This window comes from Lactuca sativa, chromosome 7, assembly GCF_002870075.4.
Source record: "Lactuca sativa cultivar Salinas chromosome 7, Lsat_Salinas_v11, whole genome shotgun sequence".
In the NCBI taxonomy this organism is placed as follows: Eukaryota; Viridiplantae; Streptophyta; class Magnoliopsida; order Asterales; family Asteraceae; genus Lactuca; species Lactuca sativa.
The window spans coordinates 15,593,705-15,603,760 of NC_056629.2; the positions used below are offsets into that span (position 1 = coordinate 15,593,705).

General features: G+C 36.4%; 1 protein-coding gene across 1 annotated transcript; it reads right to left on the reverse strand.

Moving 5' to 3' along the window:
• Positions 1-2,598: 2,598 nt before the first annotated feature.
• LOC111906041 (uclacyanin-3) lies at positions 2,599-3,971 on the reverse strand. The gene is made up of 2 exons (XM_023901781.3): positions 3,754-3,971; positions 2,599-3,105 (listed from the first exon to the last, which is right to left on the reverse strand). Exons 1-2 carry the CDS (start codon positions 3,911-3,913, stop codon positions 2,720-2,722), a joined length of 546 nt encoding a protein of 181 aa, XP_023757549.1. The 5' UTR covers positions 3,914-3,971; the 3' UTR covers positions 2,599-2,719.
• Positions 3,972-10,056: the final 6,085 nt, after the last annotated feature.

Sequence of the window (10,056 nt, forward strand, 5' to 3'; positions counted from 1 at the left end):
GATAATCAACGGCCTGACTATTTTAGATGATGTCATAAGGTTTTCTCTTTTAATAATATTTAGAGATTATATTTGTATTTATTAAAATATGGTTCTTGAATATCTCTACAAATCATTGCATATACTTTGTATAATAAAAATTCATTTGACAATTTCTATTTTAAGTTAATTGAATCCTCAAAATATATTCAATCTCGGTTATTATGTAAATGTTAAATAATTCATATTTCTTTTCATCTTATATCATAAAACCTCAAAATAAAAATATCGTTCTTTCTACAACTAAAACTTTAACATGTAAAATCCTAATCCTAAATAGTAAATAAATCACATCATCATTAATAAGCAATGGAAATCTAATTAGCAAAATTAAAAGAATATGAAAAGGAATAGACGGACCAAAATTTTTCTCTGATATAACAATTCTAAATCTAAAAAAATAGCTTTTATTCCCGATATAGACCTAATCTAAGATATTATGTATAAATTTAATGGAATACAGAAATTGAAAAAGAAGAAGAAGATTCGAACAAAAAAGATTTCTCAATTTAAACCAACTTTTTTAATATCGGGTTGCATTTAATTAACTCAAAGAGACGAAGGGGCTATTTGTTTTTTTTGTAAAGATCTATACAATCACTTTTCTCTGCGCCGCGGAGACAATGTTTGTTTATTGGAAGTGCACAGATCAAAAAACGTCTGCATTATGTTTTCCTAGCACAGACATGAGCCAATGTCTTCAAAGGTCTTCACGGCTCATTTTAACCTTTAAAAAAAACGTCGCCTATCTTTTTTTTTTCTTCCTCCGCCGCCTATCCTTTTTTTTTTTGCTGAAAATGTCTTTTTTATGTTTATGACATGAAATTAAGTTTGAAAAATCAATTTATTTCAATATCTGCAGACGTTAAAAAACAAATAGACTTCTTATTGCAGACTGCAGACATTTGATCCATCTCTTCTGTTGCAGAGGTTTGCAAATATGGTCCGCAGATTGCAAACATTTTGACTTCAGAAAAACAAACATCACACCGAAAACTTCAACTTTCGACTTGGGTGAAATAATATGTTGGACTTTGAATTGTTGAGTTATTGGGCTCACCTCTTTTGGGCTTTCATTTATTCATTAAAGATTTATATCATTGAATTCATTTTCTTTGATTTGTCATCGTTTAGGCATATTGTTGTTCATCTTCTCTGTCAGTTAGGATTGTAAACGAACCAAATCAACACAAACAAAGACTTATTTATATTCGTTCGTTTAAGTTAGCCGAACAAATGAATGACACAAACGAGTTTTCTTATTCATGTTCGTTCGTTTAACAAATTACTTTGTTCATGTTCTTTTGTTTATGCTCATGAACATGTTAAACTAACATAAATGAACGACATGAACGAACAAAGATAAACAAACAAAATTGAACATATATAAATATAAAAAAAATATATACTATAGTAATATAATACAAAACAGTTGAACATATATGAACATAAATAAACTTAAACGAACGAATACAAAGAACTTAAATGAACAACATAAAAGAATGTTCACGACATAAATGAAGGAACAAGACTATTGTTCATGTTTGTTCGTTTAACCAAACGAACATGAATTTGTGTTAATGTTCGTTCATTTATTAAATAAACAAACATAAACGAATTTCCCATCGAACAGTTCATGAAAGAATCGCCGAACGTTCGGTTCGTTTACAACTCTACTCTCACTATTTCTTTGTCTTTTACAGCTTTGCTCTCAATATTTCTTTGTCTTTGTCTTCCGGATGTAGCTTTGTGAATGAAAATTTTCATATATCTCAAATAGACTTTAAATACATCCAAAAACCCCCCAAATGAAGGATTAAACTATCATATAAGTAATAAAATTACAACAAAAATAAAAATGCGTGCTACAATACATTAGTTAATGGATTGGAAATGAATATTACACAATCCCCCAAACTTACTATTTTATTGCCCTCCTAATGAAAACAAATTAAAGAAAGGTAAATTATGAAAGCAATAAATAAAATAAATTGCAGCATTTTTCTCATCTGAAATAAACAAGGGATTCTATTTTACAGATAATAATAATAAGATTATTCATAAAATTTATCATGAAAGTATTGAATTTGTCAGAATTTGGTTATTGAATATCAAAATGAACTAAATTTAATCTTAACGTTTTTGTCAAATCTAATAATTCGCGCAAGTTTCATTCGGTTTCCCGGTTGGAACTTGCCACGTGGCTCCATGTGGCATGACATGGCGTCCTAGGTGGTCCAAAGTAAATGGAGTCCTAGGTGGTCCAAAGTAATGGAATGATGTCGTTTAGATTCAAAATCACTGCCAACTCTTCTTTCTTTGGTTCAAATTCACGATCAACTTCTCCGCTCTCTTTCCCTCCTCTCGTATTTAAAAATCTAGATTGTAGTTGTTGATAATGCCATCGTCTTCTAATCAAGGTTCAATAAGCTCTTATGGAAAGAAATGTACATAGTGGTGTGGCTTTAAAGACTTTTTTTTTAACATTATCACGAATCAGTTAAATTGACTATGGGCCATACTGTCAACGTTTATATAAATTTCACCACATAATCAACGTAATCAACATGCATTTTGTGTTTATTTACTTTTTTTATTTCAATCCCCAAAGAAAAATAAATTATAAAAAAGCACACAACACTTGAGTATAGAAACATAAACAATAAGCACTGCCCCTTCCCTAGCACATGAACACAAACAACGGTCCCAAAATCAAAGAAATCCCAACCACCACCATGTTTGCGTTACTGGGTGGACCAGCAACATGAGTGGGGTTTGAAGTAGTTGATGGTGTAGATGGAGTGGTTGATGACGGAGGTGAGGAGTTGTCGCCACTAGTAGGTGTGGTTGGTGTGGTGGTGCTTTTAGAAACCACGTTGATAGCAAGTTTCATCCCTGAACTGCAGTGGCCAAAAGATGGACAAGCGAAGTACATTGGACCTGGTTGTGTTAGGTTAATGGTGGTTGTGCCACCACTGTAGGAGCTGATGGAGTTGCTTGTGACACAGTTGTCGTAATCAGATTTAGATACAATGTCCACTCCATGGCTGCCACCGTAGTTGAACACTATCCATGGAAAATAATTCGAAAGGCTTAGTTGTTGCCCAATGGAACATATCATTTCGCTAATTTGGTCATTTGAATATTTAACAATTTTTGTAAATTATTATATAAATAATCCAGTTATAAAAAAAAACTATCATAAAAACCAAAGTATCTTATATGTTATAGCTGTTCTATATATAATTACCTAACATGATCAATTTTAGAAAGTTTAGTGGTTTTGTCAATTAAGATGAAGTGACCATATTAAAAATCAAGTAAAAGCACATTACTATTGAATCTCTAGGATTTGAACTTGGGGCTCACTTCCTTTTGAAGTGTTTAACCTTGATAGTGTTACAAAATTTCCATATACTAATATTAAACTTGTCGTATGCAAAGTAAATTACTTGGATTAACAATGATTTTTTTTTCCTTTTTTTGAAGTCACCGCACGTTTCACCAATAGGTCCTACATCCAACATACAAGATAAATCACAATGTCCCCGGAACAAGAAAATGTGATACCCAAACTTGAACCTAACATCACACTTATGGATTCCAATCTCCTTACACATTGGCAAACGTGATATATTTTGCACTTAGCTTGTTTTACTTTCAGATAAGATTTTTTTTTATAGAAAAGAAATGTTATGTAGTTGCAGAACTTACAAAGTGTGTCTCCGACATTGAACGTCTTGCTATCAGCCCACGTAGTATAATCTCCGAAGTTTGTCCAGCCGCTACTATCACCAACGATGTGTTGCACTGCAAAGACCGATGGTGAGGCCATGGCTAAAATTGAAACAAGAAATAATACAACCATTGGCATAGTTTGGGTTTTATTTGTAAAATTATTTTATGGGAGTGTTGTTCTGGTGACAAAATTGGGGAAGAATTGGTGCATTTTATACACACAAATGAAACATGGATATAGTTTTAAAAATCTTAGAATATAAATTAATAGAATTGGTTATGTGGCAGATGGAATATTTGACTATCTCGTGCATACTTGCTACTAACTCTTACCTAATGTTTTAAGAACTCCAACCCACTACCTCACCCCACATAAACCTATGCCTCAAAATGTATTTATTTTAAGTGTTTTATATATAGTTTTTAGTCACCATTTATTATTTTTTAAAGTAAGAATGTGATGTTTAAATGGTAGAGACCTGAATGACCGATTTTATGAAGAACAATATTTGTTATTTATATTAATCCACTATGAAAATATTAATCGAAGTCTGAGTAGTTTACAAATTACAACAAATGCATTAATTTAATAGGAGAACTTCGTAACCCTAAAGACTATTTTAAAATAGATATAATCCCAATTAAAGAGAAAAAAAAATCTAAAGTTATAAAAGAATTAGTTGTGAGACCCATCTATTACATAGTTTAATTTAATATATATATATATATATATATATATATATATATATATATATATATATATATATATATATATATATATATATATATATATATATATATATATATATATATATAGATCAAAATATTTAAGAACTTTGAATTTATAAGAAAATAAAAAAATAAGGAATTATTATAATAGAAATGTTTTTTATCTTTTAAATTTAAACAAATAATTTAAATAAATAAAAGAAACTAATGAACTTTAATTTTGAGAATTTGAAATTAAAAGCTAACCTTATTAATGAAATTGATATTTATTTATTACTAAATTTATTACGATTATTACATTAAAATAATATATGGATGTGAGTCCCGTATCCACATTAATCACGTACGCGGGGCGTACAAGCTTGGTACGCCGAGCTAGGCCAAAGAGATTATGATTTTGCATTGTTGGGCCATGCAGATTTGGGCCTTGTTGGGCCATTAGTTTCTGTTTGCGGCTTTTATCTAGCATGTTGTACTCTTTGGTTCTAGGTCATAATGGGTTGTGGGCCTAATTTGGAAATTGGGCTATATTTTGGGCTTAAGATTTTCATTTTAAGTGTTGGGCCTTGTGAGTGGTTGAATTGGACCTTGGCCTTTGGCCAAGATGGATAAAAGGTAGAATAGTCTTTTACCCTGGTCATTAGGCAAGCAAATCAGATTCTTGATTATGGAATGTGATTCAATTATCAATTGGATGATATTTGATGGTGATAGCGTGCGGGGATTTTCGGGTCAACGATCCGAGCTTTTGTCTAAGATATTTAGCCACTTCAGTTGAGTTTTTCCTCACTATACTTTCAGGTCGTAGGCACTAAGGTCGGCCTATTGGAATAGATATCCTGTTATGTGATAGTATGTTATTGTGTTGTAGTGATCTGCTAGATCGGTATCCTAGTATATAGGATGATGTTATGCTTAGTGATTTGTAGAAGTGTCCGATTGTCTGTTGTTTGGTTATATGTTGGTTGGTGGTTGAGGTTTTATTGCTATGTGTATGAACCAACAGACAGGGGGCAGTCCAACCCGGTGGTTGATTGGGCCCGAATGTATTCCATCTCGAGGATGACTGGACCCGTTATATAATAGCATTCCAACCCGATGATTGAATGGAGTTGGGATATTCCAACCCGATGGTTTATTGGATCGGGCATGATTGTATGGTATATGATGAGACTGGACTGCTTTGTGCATCAGTCCACAGGCCTGGGGTATTCCAGCCCGATGGTTTATTGGACTTGTTATGTTTAGTATTCCAACCCGATGGTTGATTGGACCAACATGCTTATGATGAAAGGGTATTCTATCACGAGGATGATTGGGCCCATCGTAGACATGCCTGGTATTCTAGCCCGAGGCTGATTCGGTCAGGCATGAGTATTTAAGCATGCTTGTTGTATATGTGTAATGCCCTCTTCTGAATCGCTTTCATAATTCGAGAATGTGGCCTGAGGATAGATTATCATAAGGCTTGGAGCCTTTGTAAGAGAGAGATCTAAACCCATTCTAAGTATACATAATGTAAATAAGGTGATCCGGGAGTTGGGTCGTGTCTTGAAGCCAAAGGGGTATATCGGTAAAGTGGCAGTTCGAGCCTATTATGGGTTTTAGGTTTTATTCGAAAAGTTGTAAGGCTTGGACGTGTTGTTAGGGGCGTAAGATTTCTCGCCACCTTTTGTGGATATAAGGTTCGTTGTAAACGGACCTAGAATGATGGAGTTATGTTATTTTGAAGGGTTTGGCAGTTTTGGTCCCTGGGTGGGAAAAGCTTGCATTTCAGCATGTATGCAAAGGTGACAAACAAGTGAATACGCTCAGCGTAAGCTGGGGAATGCCCAGCGTAGTGCTGGATAAGTGAAACACGGGTGTGAAAGACGTACACACAACGTACGTCCAGGATCTCCAAAACCCAAATTTTTAGGGTTGACTCGCTATTTAAAGCACCTTAAGTCCAAAGGGGTGTGCCTTTCTTTTATTCTCAAAGCCTTAAACCCAAATTTCGAGTGGTAGCCTCATCTAAGAGTGTTGTGAGCTTTGTGGGTGCATTTTGGGTGGTCTTTGGTGCATTTCAAGAAGTTGAAGCTCAATACAAGGTGGTGGTTTAAGGGAGGACTTGTAGATCTCTATATTTTCAGCTCCAATAAGGGAAAAAGTTCTAAGCTTGATCACTAGATGTTGTTGTTTACGAATATGTGGGTTATTGGTCCCTTTTTGGCCTCATGAGCAAGATCTAGTCGGTAGACACCACTTCAGGAGCTTTGAGTTGCTACTCTTAGCATTTCAGAGGTTATAAGCCCATAAAGTTGTAATCTTTGAGGCTAGAAACCATTCATGCATGTTCTAGATGAGTGTTATTGGGTTAAGTTGGTCATTAAGACCCTTGAACCATGCAAATGCATAAAGGTGCCAACTTTATGCATTAAGAGCTTCATTTTGTGGTTCTTTGAAGTTTGGACGCAAAAATCTTAACTGATTAAGTCACAAAAGTATTTTGGAAGTTCTGTGAGTATGCCCCATGTAAGTCGATGTACGCCATGCGTATAGAGTCAACCATCCCGTAGATGGTCAATGCGAGGCGAGGGTACGCCCAACATACAAAAGAGGTACGCCCCACGTATGCCTCTGTTTGGGATTTCGGACTTTGGGCTTCGGGTTTAGGCCATCTGTTTGGGCCTAGATTCTTGGACGCTAATTGACTATCGGGTTGGTTGTGTTTTGGGCTAATTGAAGGATTGGATCATAGGATAAGGCCCAATAAGGAGTTTGGGCCCAATTCGTAAAATTGGAACATTAATGGGCTTGTAAGTACATGGATTTCGTTGGGCTAGCTATGGACAAGTATGATGATTTACAAAAAGTAAATGGGCTTTAGAAAAGGCCTATGTAAGGGTTTTGGCCTAATTTGGAAAATTAGGCCATTAGTAGGCCTTTATGGATTTTGGAGTTTTGAACTTGATTGGTTTTGGACTTAGGCCTTAGTTAAGTATCTTGTGGGTCAGGGGTAAAATGGTCATTTTACCCAAGTAAGGATTATGGATCATGGTATAGAGCCTAATTGCTAATTGGGTATTATTTTGATATTGATAGCTCGAAGAGTTGCCAGGACAACAGCTAAGGATTTCTTGCAGTGAAGTTTAGCAGCATGAGGTGAGTTACCTTCCAGTAGAAGTGGGTCAAAGGCACCAATGTCAGCCCACTAGTAAGAGTTATAGTAGAGCTGATTGTCTTTGTGATCATTATCAAGTATGTCACTATCTGTTATGCTTTATGTGCTAGTATGCTATGATATTATGTGATATTGGTAGGAGGGGGTAGGATAGACCCCAGTACCAGTCGATAGGGCTGAAGGGGTATGCCAGCACCCGAATAAGCTAGGCAGTATATGACTTATGTGTTTATGAGCTAGCATGTTATATGGTACAAGTAGGGGGTGAAATAGTCCCCGGTAGTGGTCGAAAGGACCAAAGGGGTAGGCCAGCACCCAAATATGCTAGGAAATATGTGATTTATGTGTATATGCTAGGATATTATATCGTAGTGGTAGGGGTGAAATAGTCCCCGATTACCGGTTGAAAGAGACCAAAGGGGTAGGCCAACACCCAGGTATGCTAGGTGGTTACCGGTTGAAAGAGACCGAAGGGTTAGGCCATCACCCATATATACTAGGCGGTTACCGGTTAAAAGAGACCGAAGGGGTAGGTCGGGCACCCAGGTATGCATGATAATATGTTATTTGTATGGTATGTGGTATGATGAGGGAACTAACTAAGCTTTGTGCTTACAGTTTACGGTTTTGGTTTCAGGTACTTCGTTTTCAAAGGAAAGGAGACAACTCGATCGCAACGCATCACACTATGTTTTCCGCACATGAGATCTTTGGGATTTGGACTCTGATAATACTTTTCTATGACATGTTTTAGTTATTTGAAATACTGGGTTTTGATGATGAAATGAGTTAACACTATGGATGTTTCAGATTACTGGTTTTATACTTACATAATTAAAAATGAAATTTTTGGCTGTAAATTTTGGGATGTTACAAGTTGGTATCAGAGCCTTGGTTTGAGGGATTCGGGAACACTCCCGGGTGTGTCTAGACTCAAACTGAGGACTTGGTATGAAAATTTTCAAAAAGAAAAACCACTTTATAAAAAGAATTTGAAAAGAGAAAAGAACTTTGAAAAGAACAAGGTGTGTGATGCGTGCAATCATCCGAGGTCAAGTAAGTTTTCCCTAAGATATCCATACATGTTATGTTATGATATGAATTGAGAATATGTGAACTGCATGCTAGAGTAGGGCTAAGGATCTAGGAAGGATGCCTTATCTGCCTACTGTATGTGCTTGTAGATCTGCATGCTAGTACTTATCAGTCAATGATAGGATAACCTGTTTAGGTTATGCCTGATTGCATGAGTCTTAGAATCTCATGCCAGTATAGATTCCTTATAAGAGGATAGAATGGTTTGATTGTAGTATGTTGGTTAGATTTTTCCATTGTCCGAATGTTGCTTGATTTGTGCTTTGTGGGGCTCTTAGTAATGTGAGTTTGCTACTAAGTGAATATGCTAAGTCACATGTGGCATAGGCTGGATGTTCTCAGAGTGATGAAATTGACCCTAGTGCGCAGCTCTCGTTTGAGTCTAACCATTCAAGGGATGAGTCCTTTACTCGAAGGATTATCTGATCTCTGCTACATGTGGCTATATTCATGAGGTAACTAGTTGACATTATTGGTAATCTTTCAGCAGCTGAGGACTGGGTGAGTTCAGGAACCTAGGAAAGCCTAGGATATGCTTCAATGGGTTAGAAATGAGGTTTAGTGAGACTTTGGTGCATCAGTTGAGGAAGTGACTTAGAGGATTCGGGAGGATTGCAGAGGAAAGTATGGATAGGTGTGGAAGGTAGTATTGGGCCCGTACTACTGAAAGCACATGATCCATACTCGAATCAGTGAGAGTCTTGGAGAATCTGAGAAGCTTCGGGGAGGAGAATCCTTGAGTATGTTTTGACTAGTGGTTTCATAGTTTTTTTTCAGTATGGAGATGAGCACTCAGGGAGGAGGTTCAGGTTCTGGTTCGGATCTTGACTCAGGTGCGAGTGCTAAGTCGATTAGAAAGTAGATGCGGGAGTTCATCTCATCGGAGATTACCCACGGTATTTTGGAGTAGACCCCTGTGATTCCCGATTCAGTCAAGGAGGGGATCTTGGAGTTATTGGATAGTTGCCTCGGGGCCTTTTGGGCCGAGATCGTTACGGGGAAATTGGGGACTTAACTAGATCCCAATTCTTATGGATCCTTGAGATCCTTTAGGAATGAGGACCCTATTGTTAACTCTTATCATTTGGGATCGGAGGTGGGTTACGCACCTTGTCTTTAGGAGAGTCTACCACATGATTGGATCATTGTAGAGGTTTCACGAGCCCTACAAGAGGAGTCACCCATCATCATTGGGCATGTTACTAATAGAGTGGTCGCTAGACGCGAAGGGCGGACCTCAGTTATATAGGCGGTTGATGGGGTGGTCGAGGTAACTCAGGAGAAGAAGATTG

Coding starts and splice junctions, on each gene's coding strand:
- LOC111906041 (XM_023901781.3), bottom strand. CDS start 3,913: ATGCCAATGGTTGTATTATTTCTTGTTTCAATTTTAGCCATGGCCTCA. Junction 3,106..3,753: donor CAATGTCGGAGACACACTTT/GTAAGTTCTGCA, acceptor TTCCATGGATAG/TGTTCAACTACGGTGGCAGC.